This window comes from Sphaeramia orbicularis, chromosome 8 (genome assembly GCF_902148855.1).
Source record: "Sphaeramia orbicularis chromosome 8, fSphaOr1.1, whole genome shotgun sequence".
In the NCBI taxonomy this organism is placed as follows: domain Eukaryota; kingdom Metazoa; phylum Chordata; class Actinopteri; order Kurtiformes; family Apogonidae; genus Sphaeramia; species Sphaeramia orbicularis.
Window position 1 is genome coordinate 31,723,630 of NC_043964.1, and position 18,193 is coordinate 31,741,822.

At 39.1% G+C, this 18,193-nt stretch overlaps 1 protein-coding gene across 1 annotated transcript in view; it reads left to right on the forward strand.

The window, feature by feature from the left end:
• LOC115424101 (voltage-dependent calcium channel gamma-4 subunit-like) overlaps window positions 1-15,838 on the forward strand; it is a 17,165-nt gene extending 1,327 nt beyond the window's left edge. The window contains exons 2-4 of the mRNA XM_030141204.1: window positions 8,526-8,609; window positions 9,444-9,584; window positions 13,144-15,838. Of these exons, the coding sequence (XP_029997064.1) occupies window positions 8,526-8,609; window positions 9,444-9,584; window positions 13,144-13,670 (752 nt within the window). The 3' untranslated portion in view covers window positions 13,671-15,838. The remainder of the gene's footprint in view (window positions 1-8,525; window positions 8,610-9,443; window positions 9,585-13,143) is intronic.
• Window positions 15,839-18,193: the final 2,355 nt, after the last annotated feature.

Here is an 18,193-nt window from a genome sequence, read left to right on the forward strand (position 1 = left end):
AATTAATGAGAAATAAACGGCATTGTGTTAAACCCTTAACTCAAACTGTTTGCCAACTGTTCCATCGCACTGAGCACCAGCCCACTCAGTACAGACCAGTGTTATAGCCTGTAAAAGAATGCGATGCCAAACCGGCGCGTCTGAGCCCATTCACTTAAGCCGGTCTCTGCCAGGAAATGTGCGCGCTATTACTTTCATTCATGTCTTCATTGTATCCGATGCTGTTGCTTGGCAACATTTCTGAAATTGCTATGGAAACATGCCCGGTGTTTTAAAAATAGATGACTCTGAGTTCACGTCATGTCCAAGGAAAATACCACATTAATTATTATTATTTTTTTTTTACATATGATATGAGGTAAATATTACTTATTTAACACTTGTATTATTTTGGAAAGGTTCTATTTCACTCATTTGTCATTGCAAAAGGAGGTGCACTTGCAGTGACGTCTTATTTCAGAGGCAGACAGACGCCCATTCATTGACCAATCTTCCTTCCGGCCACCCCTTGACTTCTCTCCTCAACTATCAATGAGTAAGTTGATGTGGCTGGGTGGATTTCTTAATGTAACAGACGTATATATTGACCCAGTGATTTCTAGAGAGAGCGAAGAAATAAAATCACACAGTCTTACTTCATAATTTGTTTACAGAAATTTTAAATACCCTGATGGTACCATATGCCAATGTTTTTGCTCTGTCTTAAAACAGAATAAATAACATCTGCATTCCCTGACAGATTTTATGAGAGATTTTCAAGCATACAAATGAGGCATACAAATTTTGCACAAAGAGTCAGGCGCGTAAAAGACACAGTGAAGAATACAGGAGGAGGTTTCCACCCAAAACACAGCACATTGTGTTCCAGCGGAGCAGCTCTGAGACTGACACCCACAATGTTTTATTGCCATTTCGGACGATTATTGCAGATACAAAAGTGAAATAGCAGCTCGTAAATGCAATTATGTTCTGAGATGAGCAAAGAGCTGTCACATAAGTACTCAATTAGTAAGTGCAAAATGTTCTTTCATACAATTTCCTTTGAGTGTTTAAGTGTTTCATTTCATTATAGAGTAATTTTACAATGAAAACAATACTTTATTTATAAGACCTAACTGAATTAATTGATTTATTTTCCATGAAAAGCAGATTAACACTTTGCCCAGAAACAAGAAGCATCTGTTGCTTGTTGCTTTTTTTATGCTCACAGTTTAATTTGTGTGTTGAGCTTCATTTATGTCTCAGAACATGTCCTGTGGGGAAAATGGACACATGTGACAGCATCATAGTGTGTTATGACACTTGCAATTTACTGTTTGCCACGCTTGGCTGGGCACCTGTCTGTGTTTTAGACAGAGTTATAGTCTGCATTACATCCTTTGAGACTCTAAGAAATAACAATAAATTACAAATGTCAGCCAACTATTATGTCAAGCATGTCTCCCCTTCAATGCTTTGAAGTAAATAATGAAAGTAGATTAATGACAGAAGAGACTGGATGATTTTGATGAGGTTGGGGACAAAGGCTGGCTCTGTGCAAGGAGACTTCAATTTAGAAGTGTAATTTGCACAAACAAAGGCCAGCCTATCATATAATTCTCTCCAGTGCTAATAGTTTCACTTCTGTGCCTCTGCTTATGACTACAAGCTGCTGGACAGTGGCTCCGTTGTCATGGAGACTCTTAAGTATAGAGCAGAAGACAAGGAAGGAAGACTCACCCCCACCTACCCCTGACACACACACACACACACACACACACACACACACACATACACCCCTCTGGTCATAATGACAAACACATTGGGTTATTGAGGGGGACGTCTTTGTGTGGATCACAGCTACTGGGTAAAGCATCATCACGTTTGGCTGAACAGATTGCAGCGACAACATGTCTTTCTCCAAGCGACAACACATTGTTGTAACACACATAGCAGCCGTTCAAGCGCTGTTCAGCCCTTGTACTTCTCAGAACTCTGTAATGAATGTGTCTTAGCCGCCTTGCTCAACAAGCGTTACCTCTTCTTCAGGAAGCCTGCATGACATTTAGGCAGCAGGCAGGAATTTACCCAATGAGGCTACTTTACAGTGAGGTCAGCTTTAGCCTCATTTAGGGACTCCTTTGCATTTTTCAACAGCTATTTTTTTTTCTCCTTTTGTTTGTTTTCCCACATGAGCACTGTGAGGCCAGGGTAGCATCCACAAGAGTGCTGAGTGTTTCTAATTTGCATGAGAATCAGTAATGCATCAGAGGCGTTTTGCTTATGTGTGATGCGAATAAATAAATCCAAGTCTGAGAGGAAGGAATAACCTAATGAATAGTCCAATTAGCAGGTACATATTTGCAATAAACATACCAGCTGGTTGAGGATAGGTGTGACTGTGGAAGGCAACAGTGTTTTTATTTCCACAGAGCAGGGGCATTTATTCACATATGAGGTGATAGGGCAGGAGGGAGGGGATGGTAGATGTGTAGAGGTGCATTTTAAGGGGAAGGTTTACTTAAAGTGGGGTTTGGGGGGGGGGGTCACTTTACCATTCATACTATTATCCATGGGTCTGCAATTAAAGTGGGACAACTGAGAAGCCATGTGCTGGACACTAATTAGCCAAGAGGAAGCTCCAACTTAGTCATTCTGTCTTCCTCAACCTGATGTGCTCTCTTTATATATATATATATATATATATATATATATATATATATATATATATATATATATATATATATATCCTCCAATCTTATCATTCTGCCGCCTGGCTCATCTCCTCATCTCTTCTTATATTTTAATGAAGCTTAGTCAAACCTCTACAAAAGCCATTTTAATTGACTCTTCTCTTCTCTTTAGTTGCTTTACTGATCCAACAATAAAGTATGAAAGCTTCAAAGTCCATATGCCCTTTATTTACTATCATCCCAGCCATTATTATGCACACTACAAATATACAAAAGCAACCTACAGGCTGCAATGCAACTTATCTTTTATTATGACTAACATGCAAACAAAATCCTAAATAGCACAGTGAGAATTTCTTAAAGTATGTGTTTATCTTATAACTAAATCATAACAGGCTTCACAGCAGATTACATGGGGTGATAGATCTCACTTTTGGTTACACAGCGTAGATCCACATGCACAGACTACCCCAAGCAGAGCTGTGTTTGAAGAAATTGCAGCCTGGTGACAATTTAATTAACTAACTGTCAGTCATATCAACACTGAATCACTGATGTCTTCACCAAATTGCTTTTCTTTTATCCGTACTCGGGCTGAAAAAAACTATCGGCAGGGTCCATGTGATTACACAGATGGCTTTCCCATGTGCTTTTGAAGTAATAAATGTATGTATTGTTAGTTCTGTGTGTGTTCTCTGTGCATGTGAACATCATTTCGCACAGACAGGATCAAACCCTGCTAACAGTGCTCTACATGTTTACAGTTTTATAAAATACAATCACCCCACCTGATGTAAATCACAGAGTTCTGTCACAGATCTGAAAACAATGAGGATGAGAATAAGGCAGACTAAGGTGCTTCTTACTTTGCTGTCTTTGCTGTAGATCAAAATATTGAGCCGGTAGCGTTACTGAAAGTTTGTCTCCCACTTGAGGCTATGGCGCTCTGGTGAAATGCAATATTATTGTCATGTTTGATTGGCTTTTTCATCAATCTAATTGCAGAGCTACTGAAGTGTGAAAAGAGGAAGTGGGCGTATGTGTCACACGGAGCTCATTGACATGATATAGTGTACTCTTGGAGATACTGGAGTGAGACAATGCTATTGGTATATTCCATTGAGGCTGCTACTTTATTGGCTAAGCTTCTTTAATTCAAAACAATGACGATGTGCATCATCCCGTTTGTCGGTAGTACCGCCGCTTTGACAGCTGCTTGTGTGCCTACATGTTTACATGCCCTCATGCACATGTTTCTATTTGTATCTGTTGTCATTTTGCTTTTAGCTGTGACAGATCCGTGGAAGGAAAATAATATGTTTGATTTTGCTGCTTATTAAAATACAATGAAGGTGTCAAAAGTGTCCTTGGACATAGGTTATGGAAATGAGCTTATTGAAGTCTAATGGGGGTTACCATGGTGAAAAGGACGAGAGACTCAGCATGGGGGTTTGCAACTACTGTCAGCTCCAGCGAATCCATTATTTTCAAAGTATTGTGTTTACAGTGTAAGATTAATTCCCAATTTGTCATAACACAATTATACCATGACATCCCTTATCTTTTGGCAGTTTGTTTTAAACGTCTGTATCTGTCACCAATACATACATATCATTTTCACTGCTGTTACATCGTAGAACTCTCTGACCTTTATTGCACAAAGCACATTTTGCCCTTTAACACTCTCTCTATCATTCCTGTTTTTTTTCTCTTTACTGCTTCCCCCGCTCTCCTCCTCTGGCTTAGTACACCTTTATAATAACACAGCGTCCTATCTTTTCTCATCACCATCCTTCCTCTGGTCTCTGTGCTTTTGTTGTTTCATTTCCTTGTTTAATCTCCGCTTCCGTCCTCTTCCTCCTCCTCCTCCTCCTCCTCCTCCTCCTCCTCCTTCCTCTTCTCCTAGCTAGTCAGTAGTATTCAAACTTTATTTCATTCTGTGAAGGGTCCACCTGACAGTCTGCACACATGCACAAACACACACCAACTAAACGTAGACACTGAGCCGATAACTGTCACTCATAAATCATGAGTCTTGCGGCCTTAGGTTATAATCACATTCCAAATCGGTTGCAATATTGTCTGCTATTTCTTCCATCCCCCATCGGACACACAAACACACACATACTGTATATATATATATATATATATATATATATATATATATATATATATATATATATATACACACACACAGACACACACACAGGAGATGTAGCTTAGGCGTCAGACAGACTGGAGTGACCAGAGTCTGGACTTAAAAGGAGGATAGAGAGTATCACATACAAATAAATGAATAGTAGCATTAACATTTCAGACACACCTACAAAAGCAGAAACACCTAAGTGCAGAGCATGATTTGGTGTTTACACATCAATTAACAGGATGGCGAAGGTGTTTGTATTTTTTTTTAAGTACACTGTTCTTGATAACCACGTGAGCTAGATGTGTGGGGTTTTTTTTTTCTTCCACAAGGCACAAAGTCTCACATCAGCGCTCAAAATAGTTCATAGCCCTTTTTTCCATCAGTGACTAGACACAGAAACTTGTGCTCCATTTCACTGACTGATTTGATGCTAATTAATTTGATGTCCCTTATTAAGCAGCAGACCTAGTTAATGAAAGCAAGCATGCCCTTAAAAGCTGTGCCACAGATGATCATGGCTGCGTGGCTCAACCTCGGACACCTGGGAAATGGAGTTGACAGGTGTCTGTCTGTCATTAGCAGAGTTACCTAATGAAGAGACGGATGTTCGTGCAAATTTCTCTCTCTCTCTCTCTCTCTCTCTCTCTCTCTCTCTCTCTCTCTCTCTCTCTCTCTCTCTTTTTTAACCCATAAAGACCCAGTGTTACATTTGTGGCACTTCCAAAATAATTTTTTCCTCTATATTTGACTTTTCCTTAGTGATTTATCACCATTTATTACAATACTATCCTCTGTATTTTGTGTTTTTTCAGTGTAAATCATGTATTTTCCTATATTTAATTCAATGGTAATGTAGATGTTCATTAAAGCTCAGGCTAAAGTTGAGAGTTATTATATCAAAAAGAAATAGTGACTTTCAAGCAAAGACATCAGTGACTGAATGCAAAAAAAAACCATCTCCATCTACTCTCATTGATCCAACTCCATGGGTTTTACTGGTGAATCAATGTTGTAGAGCACAGGTGTCAAACATGTGGCCCGGGGGCCAAATCTGGCCCGCCAAAGGTTCCATTCTGGCCCGTGGGGTGAAAGTGCAAAAATTAACCTGAACAGTCAAGGTTGTCAAAAATCATTTTGGTTCAGGTTCCACATACAGACCAATGTGATCTCAAGTAAAAATAACAACACAATAAACCCATAAGTAATGACAACTACAGATTTTCTTTGTGAAAAATTATGTGGACAAAATTGAAGTGAAAAAAATAAGATTACAATGTGAAAATATATACATTTACAAAAATATTCTTTCCCAATAAAATGCAAATAAATACATAAATAAAAACAAAGATGAACAACTGCAAATGTGCAATTTTAACAATATTCTGCCTGTTACAAAATGTTTTGTGCATTTATGGATCCACTGTGATCTGTAGTTGTGTTAATAATAAGAGATGTAATATTGTAGAAATTCTTCAAATTTTAGTTCCAAACACCAAAATTTTAACAATATTCTGCCTGTTACCAAATGTTTATGGAACATTGTGTGTAAATGTACATGTATAAATAAGAAGTCGAGGCATAATATTGTTAAAATTGCGCTAATTTTTCAAATTAAATTTCTGTTTTTTCAGGTTGTTCACATCTTTTTTGTAAAATATAAATATTTCATAATTTATTTGGGGTTTTTTTGTTCTAAAACAAAAAGAAAAACTTGGATTTGTCATTATTTATAGGTTATTAAGTCACCATTTTACTGGTGTGGCCCACTTGCAATCAAATTGGGCTAAATATGGTCCCTGAACCAAAATGAGTTTGATACCCTTGTTGTAGAAGATGATGGTGTTTCCTTGCCAACTACAGAGCCTCTGAAATGGGTCACATCTGATGACCACGAAAAGATGACAAACTGCTTTTTACACCAATTATTTACATGTATTGATATGATTAGTGGACCAACATGTATTAAACACTTTAGATCAGTAGATGGTTTTGGTCGACAGTGGATTTTTGTGTCTTTATGGGTTAAATAATGTCTTTTTTTTGTATGAAAGATGTTTGTATCTATGACATGAGAAAAAAAGTTTTTAGGTGAGTTGCTTTCCCAGAGATGCACACACTATGTATGCTTATGTGAAAATATGCAATTGTGCAGCCCAGCCCACCTTTACTCTAGTGGGTGTTATGTGCAGAGTGACGGACGTGTTAAGGATATTTACAGTCCAAATGGTGAATGAAGAGTCAAAGAGCTTCAGCATTACTGCCACCTCACTGTGCATATCCATTAACCCACCCCAACCCCTTTCTCACTAGATAAGGTGTTGTTTATACTCCTGTTCAATTACAGTCACAGACTTTTCTACGCTTTAACCTCCATCTCTCCCTCTCTTTCTCCCTCTATCCCACTCACCCATCACTCCATTTTACTCTTCTAGCTCATCTATAGACATTAAAAGCTTCCAGCACTCTGTCTTTTGTTCTTCAAATAGGCTTCTTGTTCCTCCAATCAGTCAGCTATTCACCTGAGCCAGATTTGGACACATGCCACAAGCCATCAAATCCCTCTGGACGAACCAGTCTTTGTCACTCCACTGTTTAGGGCCAGCTACAATCTACAAAAGACAGACAGCCCCTCCTTCTCATAGCGTGTGTAATCTGCCTTTAACATGTGTTTGCTGGGTGATCTATAGTTCACTGGATTCATAGTGGCTCCAACAACAATAACACCAACAATCTTCAGCGTCACAAACTAATAGATACATGCAGGGCCGTAGCACCAAATTCTGGGCCCATACACAAAAAGTCCTGATGCCCCCCCCCCCCCCTATTATATTTACTGAGTGAAAAAGAATGGGCCAAATTTTTCAATAGCCTATAATAATATGTCATAAAAAGTAACCAAACAAAACATGACTCAATAGTCATTTTCCTGTAAAGATACAAAAAAGGCAAAAACAAACAGATTTGTACAAGTATTCCAAAAATAAAAAATAGCACAATTCTATACATTCCAGTTTACTCTACAGAAAATGCCCACTGATGGGTCTTCTTGCTGGCAGAATCCCTGATGAGGTCTTTAAAGTCCAATGCTCTTGCCAATGTGCTTTCAATGGAGAGAACAGCCAAACAAGCAAGGTGCGTTTCTCAAACTCCGTGTGGAGTGAACCAATTTGCACTTTTCTCAAGGGGTGTTCACAGAGTAGTGACAGCAGTCTTTACTTTTTTGGAATACAATAATATACCAATTTATAAAATCTAATGTGTGAAGCTTGCGTATAGGTCAATATTTATCATGTAATTTAGTTGAACAACAGGAAAAAAAAATACCTTAAAAAAATCTTAACTTCCCATGGGCCCCCCTCTCCTTTGGGCCCCCCCACAGCTGTGTAGGTTAACACCCCTGATCAACGGCCATGGATACTTGTTTGATATGTATGTCTATTGTGTTTTATGTCTGTCTGTATCTATGTGTACTTTTCTCTATTATTTGAGACAAAAGCACTAGAGCAGCATATGTCACTAGACACATGGTTAACAAATGAGCAATCCCCGACTAATTAAAACCAGAGTTGATATATTCATTTCAATCTTTTAGCCTGAAAGCATTGAGCAAATCCAGATTAATTTGTGTCCATAAGTCAATTATTGCACATATGGTGTTTTATTCATGACTGACCTGAAGACTTGATCTGTTTGTCTTTGCTTTGCAGGCATCAATCAAGGCAGCTGTTACAGAATCAACCATTTTCCTGATGACAACGACTATGACACAGACAGCTCTGAATACCTGCTGCGTAAGTGCTCCCCGCTTGACTTCTGTCTGTCTTTTATTTCTTAAAAGGTTGAGCCAGACGTCTACTGACACTCATTCCATCATTGATAATAATTATGAAAATTCTCCTTTTGTTTTTCTGTGATCACAGTAGATTACATAAATTGGATAATGAGGCATGTTCTCAAAAGGGAAAACACAACTTTTGGCCACATGGGGACAAAATCCTCGTTAAACCCATTCTAAACCAATCTGATCCTTTTAAAGTTTTTGGAGAAAAATGGTTTGATAAAATTAAAATGACACAGCTTGTTCAGGAATCGTGATTAGTTTGACATAAAATGGGGATATTCAATCAGCAAAGGACCTCCACTGAAGGCACAACCAATTCAATATAGGCCTATTGTGGAGGAAAGAACAAAAAACACTTATCAGATGTTGGACATAATCCAAAATCAGTCCATTAGCCAACTAAATAGGGGGTCTTAATAAAAGATTTTACAGCTGAATAAGCCCATTCATCTTTGGAAACTTGTAAAATGGCACAGTGATTCATTTCTGAGGAGGTGATAGTCAGTGAGAGCTCTTGTTACATCCCACAGCTGATTAGCAAAGCTTTGTCACAGCATGGCCTCAAAGTATATAAATGATAATAGAGTTCTCAAAATGGATTAGATTAGAGCTTTAACTGGAAAGATGAGAGTTCGACTCGGTAATGAAAATGCAAAATATGTTTAAAAACCACTTAAAGCATTTATTGGTCCATTGACAGATCTATGGATTGGATGGGTGGATGGATGGAATGATGGTGTGAATGAAATATAAGCTGATTAATGTTAACATCATTTGTCTGCAGGTATAGTTCGTGCCTCCAGTGTGTTCCCCATCCTCAGTACCATCCTGTTAATGCTCGGGGGGCTGTGTGTCGGAGTGGGCCGAGTCTACAACAAGACAAACAACGTCCTCCTCAGTGCGGGAATTCTCTTTGTAGCTGCAGGTGAGCTAAGGGTTTACACCGCCGTCTGCCGTGCACGCTCCCCACCATCATGCACGGCTTTAGGTTTTTCAATGGAAGAAGAAAGATAGGTGTGGCTGCCCCCTGTGGTCTCATACTGTGCTTGATCAATGGTGCAATCATTAAGGCGAGCTGACAGGGTCTTTATTCATCTAAAACCTCACCACAGATGATTAGGATTTGTGTCCTCTGATTAGAACCCTGCAATCACTGACAAACACCGTTCCACAGCACGTTATACAGTAGGTCCAGTTTTTAGGATTAAGGGGGATCGAATTGCAGAAATGGAATATAGTATCTACAAATATGTTTTCATTAGTGTGTATTAACCTGAAAATGAGAATCATTGCATTTTTATCACCTTAACCCATAAAGACCCAGTGCTATTTTTGTTGCAGTTCCCAAATAATTTTTTCTCTATATTTAACCTTTCTTAAGTGATTTATCACCACTGATTGCAATTTTATCCTCCTTATTTTGCATTTTTTCCATGTCAATCATGAATTTCCTAGTATTTAATTTACTGATCATGTAGATGTTCATAAAAGCTCTGATTAAAGTTGAGGGTTATTATACCAGAAACAGAGAAAACTGAAGAAAAGTGACTTTTTCGGCAAAGATATCCATAACTGAATGTGTCCATCCACTGCCATTTATCAAACTCCATGGGTTTTATTGCTGAATCAATGTTGTAGAAGATGACAGTGTTTCCACGTTCGCTACAGAGCCTCTGAACGTCCAAATGGGTCATATCTGATGACCATGACAAGATGAATAACTGCATTTTACACCAATTATTTACATGTATTGATAGGATTAATGGATCAGCAAGTATTAAACTGTTTAGATCAGTAGATGTTTGTTGTTGCCAGTGGCTCTTTGGGTCTTTATGGGTTAAATGAACTGCTTAGTCTTACAGATGCAGCAGGGTCTCTTCCATTGTGTATGCTTTACCTCAGAACAGATGTCTTCTTTTCAGTTTATGGTAGGAGACATCTAGTATTTGTGTGCAATTCTGCATTTTAACTATTCATTTTTGGTGACTTCTAAATGAATGTTCCCTTACATCTAACCTTTATTAAGTGATTGGTCAACATTTATAATTTTATCCTTTGCATTCTTCAGTGAAAGTCAGGTATTTTCCTACATTTAATTTACTGACCATGTAGATGTTCATAAAAGCTCATAGTAAATTTGAAGGTTATTACATAAAAACAGAAAAAAATAAATAAAAAGGGACTTCTTAAACAAAATATATATACTAAATGTACAAACGAGTGTCCAGAAATACTACCATTTGTCAAACTATTTTATTGGTGAAGGACTTTTACAGGATGGTGTTTCCATGTTCACTACAGAGTCTCTGATTGTCTATATGGGTCACATCTGATGCAGTTGAAAAGCATCAGAAACTTCCTTTTACCTGAATTATTTACATGTATTGATACAATCAGTGGTTCAAAAGTTATTAAATGTTTTTGATCAAGTACACACGACCCATATTCCCATAGCATTTTTGTACAGCAGAATAATCACTACCATGGGGTGGGGGAACACTGGACTCAGGCTTTGATGTGATGAGACAAAACAACGCACACCGGTTTTGTTTCTAAAAAAAAAAAAACACATCTAAACTCCGACCACTGTTATATGATAGAATAGTTTATAATACTCCCAGCGCCCAGCCTGTCTGCTCCAGAAACTGTCTCTTTTGTCATGATTTCTAAACGAGACAGACACATATAAACTAAACTTCTCCGGCATGATTTTTTTTTTTTTTTGTTACCATGGCAACCAGTCCCATCCTATTCAATTGGTTGCCTGAAAAGGTGCGCCAGTAACAATACCAGTATTTTTCTAAAAAGTTCAGAGATTTTCACCTAAAATGCTCTGAGTGACAGGATAAAAAAAGGCACTGTAGTCTCAAAAAAGATGCTGGTTTTGTGTGGAGTGATTGCATGCACAATGGGAACAACTGAAAAAGATTCTGTAGCTCTTTCAAAAAAATATGGATGCCAGCCTTTACTGCCGCCTACTAAGTTGGACTCATTTAACTCTATATCACAAACCAAATACAGGCTGTTTTTATCAGTCACTGTAGGGCAGAGGTTCTCAAGCTTTTTCACACCAAGGACCACTTTATTTAAAAAAAAAAATAATAATAAAAAATCACGGTCCACCTAACCAGCCAGGCAAGTTTCCCACTTCCACCCTAAAAAACCCTCTTTAAACAGCCTATATTACAATATAATTTATTGTGTATATTACAAATTGAGGCCCAATCCCAATTCACCCCTTAGCCCTCCCCTTTACCCCTACCCCTTGGCACTTGCACTTGGCACTACCCCTTGAAACGGAGTTGCAAGGGTTCTGGGTCGAAACTGTCCCCTATGAAATGGGACAACCCTTCAAGACCTGTTATGTCATCAGCAATCATCAATGCTGCTGTTAACAGATGCGACAACTTTGTTTCCGAAAGTATTCCCCATGCCGTCAGTAGCTGTAACTGTCTCTGTTGCATGGGCTTTGGTCATCTTTTTGTAGCTATCAACTGTAAACCGCAGAAATGTGGTCTGTAACACATTGAAATGACATTCGATCAAATGATTAAGTTGTTTACAAAGAAAATGTGTACATTTGCATGTTTCTTTGATCACACTGCTGCACTTTCTGGCTGTGTTTACCTCCATCTTGCCAATGATTCAAACAGAATTATGGGAAATTTCTCCTACCCCTCCATTTGTAGTGTGGTCCTGAAAAATCTCCATTTTGAGGGCTATACAGCCCTCCGCTTTAGCCCTTCACCTCTGTCTAATCGAGAATCGGGACAAAACTACCCCTTCATGTGTACACGCGAAACAGAGGGGTAGGGGTAAGGGGGAGGGCCAAGGGGTGAATTGGGATTGGGCCTAAGTCTGCAGTATATTTCAAATGGTGCTAACAGCTCGATGCTAACAGAATGTCCTTGCATCTTGTTGCTAACACTGGTCATTGTTTCTCCAGCTTTTCTCTTCAGTCACCGATCCATTGTAGTATTTTAGAACTGTTCAAGTCACTCTTGGTTTCTTTTCATTTCACTCTTCGTTACTGGTTAGTTAGCTATTCTACTTAATTTCCACCAGAATTCACAAGTCATGAGAGGTCTTTGATATGACAATAGGCAACCTAGATAACCTAACTGTGTAGAGACAGTGACGCAAAATGTGGGTTTGCATACACAAATTCAATTAAAGTCTACTCTTAGGCGTATTTAGGCTACATTGGATTCACTTTGAATTTAGAAAACAATTATCTGTACTGTTAACTTTGCTTTTGAAGTCAGATGCGGGTGATTTGAGAAACATTGATATTAATTTGAGTTTTTTATGACATCCTCTCATGGACCGCTTGGGGCTGTTCCACATTTTGAGTATCACTGCTGTAGGGGAAGGGGAGTTTTAATCAATTCTGCACCTTCACCACTAGATGCCACTGTATCTTACACACTGAACACTTTACATCATTGTTCATGGTAAAATTATCTTTCTGTGTCTTTTTTCAGGTCTAAGCAACATAATTGGCATAATTGTCTACATCTCCAGCAATGCAGGAGACCCCAATGATAAACGCGACGATGACAAGAAATACACTTACTCCTATGGCTGGTCGTTCTACTTTGGCGCCCTCTCCTTCATTGTGGCTGAAACTGTGGCCGTACTTGCCATTAATATCTACATTGAGAAAAACAAGGAGGTTCGCTGGAGAGCACGGCGCGAGTTTATCCGCTCTCTCTCATCCTCTTCCCCATATTCGAGGATACCAAGCTTCCGTTACCGTCGGCGGACGTCACATGCCAGCTCTCATTCTACAGAGGCATCACGGGAAAACTCGCCCGTGGTCGGTCTGAAGAGGGCGCCATCTTCCAGCGGGCCCCTAGATGAGCTGTCTATGTACGCCCTGGCGAGGGACAGTGTTACAGAGAACACATACAGCCCTGAACATGAGGCAGCCGCCGAGTTCCTTCAGGTCCACAACTGTTTCCCCAACGATTTAAAAGACGGAGTGAATCGCAGGACCACACCGGTGTGATTCGCGTTAACACTGAGCTCGAAACTCACGTGAGGACATCCAGTGGGCTGACCTGTTGGAGTCTGAGCGCCTGCAATAGCCTGCCATCTCAGCGGCGCAGTTTCCAAAAAGAGGTGGTCCTTTCTGAAAGGATCTGGGGAAGGAAGCGAGGACAAAAGTTGAGCCAATTTTACAAAACCTGAGTTGTTTCCTTGTGTTTATCTGCTTTTAGACACCTTCAAAGCAGAACAGAGTTACCATTGTCTGTGCTGTAGCCAATGCAAATTCAGTGTTATGTTTCCACGGTGTCAGACCAATTAAATGAGCAGTTTGTGGATGACAGCCCTCTGCTTGTGTAACTGTCACTACACATTGTAGGTAAATGTGAGAGTGAGTTATTGGCAGTATCTGTAAATTATATACCAAGGTGCTAAATGATATGTACTTTACAACCTGAAAGTGTTCCATATCATACTGTGCGTGTGAAGTTGATAGAAGCTGTCGGATATTGTGTCCTCGTAACCAGTCGGTCTTGCCTTACGCTCACCAGGGGCTCTTTCTGTCTCTCTCTCTTTCTCAGCATTGGCCTTTAGATTAACATATGGCCTTCTTACTCCAATTATCCATTTCTTCATGAGAGTAGACTATGGAAATTCAGTGTCTTTGCAGGCCGAATTGTGATGTATTGAATGTTTAGTATTTTAGCAGATCGTGCCAGTCAACCATTCAATCCCTAAAACACACATGACAGATTTTGTCTCCCTCGCTGTCTCCTCGGTAATCCTTTTCTTCTCTGGCATTTATCAGTGGAACAAAATATCCGATTTATCAATGGGACTCCTCTGTTCAGTGGCCCTTTTCTTCACTTCCATATCAGTCGACCATCCTCCCATCACACCCCCTGATGAGATACTGTGTATGCGCCTGTTACAAAAGATGAGTGGCTGACAAAAAAAAAAAAAAAAAAAAAGAAAGGGGAGAAGGGGGGGTGCCTGGAACTATGAAAAGACACAGGTCAGGACTTCCTTTGATATGAATGGATGGAGACCTGGCATCCACAGTGTTTAATGGATAAGGATCAGAGTCAGGCAGAGAATACACGTCTGTCCATCTGGGTACTCCCCCCCCCATACTGAACAGAAGACCCAGACAGAAGTGGAGGGAGTTCTCTTCGCCTGTCTCCCTGAAGGATTTGACTCTAATAACCAGACATGTCTGTACTCTAGCGTCTTGCACATCCATCACTCCTGTGTCGTTTAGTTCTCTCAGGTATACACTGTGTTGTTTTTTGGACTGGAACCTTTTGAGGACCTCTTTGGACCAGTGATAAAGACAGTCCCAGTGAAAATGAATTGGGAAAACAAACGCCATCATCGTATTTGGAAAACCCTGTGAGTGTTTGCTTGAGCTTGCTCCAACAACCAGCTGGTGTGGGTTTTTCAGTATTAGGGCTATTCAATCGGTTCTGGTCTGGCAGGCAAGCTTACTCAACCACAAAATTGTATTTGATTGTATTTAGTGTTTGACATCATTAGAGATATCACTCTGTATATCAAAATGGACCCATGAAAAGAAAGCCATCAGTATGATTCATTTTGAGTGTAAATCTTACACTTTTATATTAAAGTGTGGGGTCAAATCCAAATGTGTTTGTTTGTAATGTAAAACTGTAAACTTGTATATAAAAGTACAATAATAATTAAAAAAAATTACAAAAAACAAATGAGCAAAGACATGTACAGAAGATTCAAAGCATTATTTTACTGAACAATATAAAATAATGCATTGATGCAATCTGGCAATGACTACACAATTACATTTACCATTTTGTATTCAGGTTAAATCACTCTGGTTTTGCTGTTTTCAGTGAAAAAAATTAATCTTTTGAATATTCTGTTTTGTAAGGTGAAGCACAGTAAGTAAATTAAGAGAATATTTGGAATATTTTCTATTCCGTGTGTATGCAGCAGCTGTATTTGCTGTATGTGCTTATATTACTTTATGGATTATTATTGTTGTGAAATAAGCACATTTTTGTTGACAAAAAAAAAACAAACTGTAAACCTATGAGTATGGAAGTTTGTAAAGGAAGGTGCTAAATGGATGAATTGCATAATTAAAAAAAAAACAACAACAGAAGAAACAGAAACTTTTCATACTGTGTCAATAAAACAACATCCTTCATGCAACAGCCTTTGTTTGAAGTACAGCTTTCACCAGAACCTGTAATTTACTGGAGTTACATCACTATTGTAATACTGTTTTTCTTTTCTGAATAGTAGAGTGCCTTTGTTTTATTTTTAATAGATTTCCTGACTCATGCCGACAGCTTTTTTGTTTTGAAATCAAATGTTATTCTCATTGTCATTATTTAGTTACAAAAGAAACCTACTGTACATAGAAAAATAAACTAAATCAGGGTTATACCGCTGTGCTTTAGTGACTATTCTTCTCAGATTCACACATTAACATGAGGATATACTATTATTGGACGACCAAGTATTAGAGCATGTATGTCAAATAGATGCAGCTATACGCATTCATTTCAGTGGAGCTTGTTTTCCATTGAAGACCTTTGTAGTACTTCATTCACATCTCTAGGGCTGACCTTCTCTGACAGCTGAATGCCTCTCCGGTTCACCTGCACAAAGCTGAATCACTGACATCTCAGAATGAGCCAGGAGCCACTTCAGTCGCTGAGTCGCCTCATTGTTTGGCAGCAAAATAAATCAATCTGTCTCATACTAATGGCAGCACTTGCAGATCAAATGTTAAAAAGCCCCAAGTCTCTTTCAGTCAGTGAAAGAGATGCCACCTGACCAGATGAGGCCAAAAAACCCGCCACACTGTGAAGCAGAATAAATTTGCAAATCAGAAGAGCCAAGGGTGGGCAGGGACAGAAAGCTATTTAGTCGAGGTTACCTTCCTTTTACTGGGTCAAAGCTTATTTTATTTACAACAGCCTCTTTTTGTCTTGTCTTTATTTGGACACAATCAGCTCTGACCTTTCCTCAATTTGTATAATTCAAAATTACTGTATCAGATATATCTAGATGTAGATGTAATAGAAAAGTAAAGAGCCACCACTCAGATTGAAAAAAAACCAAACATTATATGATATATCTTGCATATAAATATGGAAAAGCTACCACCAGCTTTAATAAGGCTGGTTGGACTTTATTTGGTTTAAAAACAAATACTTTATCTAGCTGGGGAAATTATCTTTTGATTGTAATATCTGATGTTGTGGCACAACCGCTACACTAGCCCTTGCAATTTCCACCTAATTTCATTTTTCTTCAATTTATGTTCATTAAGTCACATTTTCACTGTCCCACATCACATAACATCTGTCTCATGGAGATCAATGGCCAAAATCTTAAGGTGGGATGAGACCGGGTAGCACCAAGCAGGTAATATGTAACTGATCCTGTTGTTTCAGAGAAGAATATTAACATGACCCTCATAGAAATGGCCTTGGGGCATGGGTAATCTAATTTAGTTTGAGTAATGTTGCCTGTCATTGGCAAATGAATACAGTCGGGTCCCTCTGAAGGCTACGCAATCTATTCTGCTATGGGTAAAATTAGCCACCAATTAAGGTTGTTTTTCATCCAGGAATAAAAATTCTAACAGGGAGACTGGCAGCCGTAATTGAAGTTAATCACTGCTGAGTTTAGATGTGTCAATCCTGGTTTCAGTAGAAGTGACGTTGGTTGTTTTTGCGTTTCCTGTTCAAATTATGGCCAGTGATGTTCGTGGTAAAAGATACTCAGGGACACCATTTGCCATGCGCTGTCATCCGTCTTCACTGTTTTCTTTGGTGGGTTGATAAAAGGTGATTCCACCACTATGACACATTTGCCTGTCAATGACGCGCTGCCACAGCCGTCCACGCTGTTGCCTGTTGCCTGGAGACACGGCAGCTGTGAGGTGTTTGGTCTCTGCACTGTCACTGGGGGACCATGAGCAAATGAAGCAGGTCATAGGGTCACCCGGCAAGAAAGGCTGCTCCCTAAGACACTATTATTACACACTTAGAGACAAGCGGTCGCTGTCACAGCCTCAAAAAGGAACTCGTCCTTTGGGAGAAAAAGCAGTTTTGCTGCAAATGCATTGAAGTGGAACGTGATAATGAACACAACTGTCTCTCATCTTCTCTCAGCCCCCACTGCGGGGTTTCTGTTTTTTAAGCTTGTAAGTGAGATGATTTATCTTTGATGATTAATTTCCTGGTTCAGCTAGCTAGTGATAGTGTTTACAGAAGGCACCATGGCTCTCCTACATTGCATTCATTTTCTAAAAAGTATGAGACATCAGATTCTTTCTCTTACACAAACAGGCACGAATGCTATTTTGTGTGGAAGGCTTAGATGTTACACAGGCCAACCATGAAAAATGTAATTCTCTGTCTATGTTTTATAGTCTTACTCTATTTTTTTTTTTTTTTTTTTTTTTGGGAGGTTTTTCCTTTACCTTTCTCGATGCTGTCTTAAATGTCTCGCCACTTAGTATGTTAAAACCTAGAGCTGTAAGCATTGACG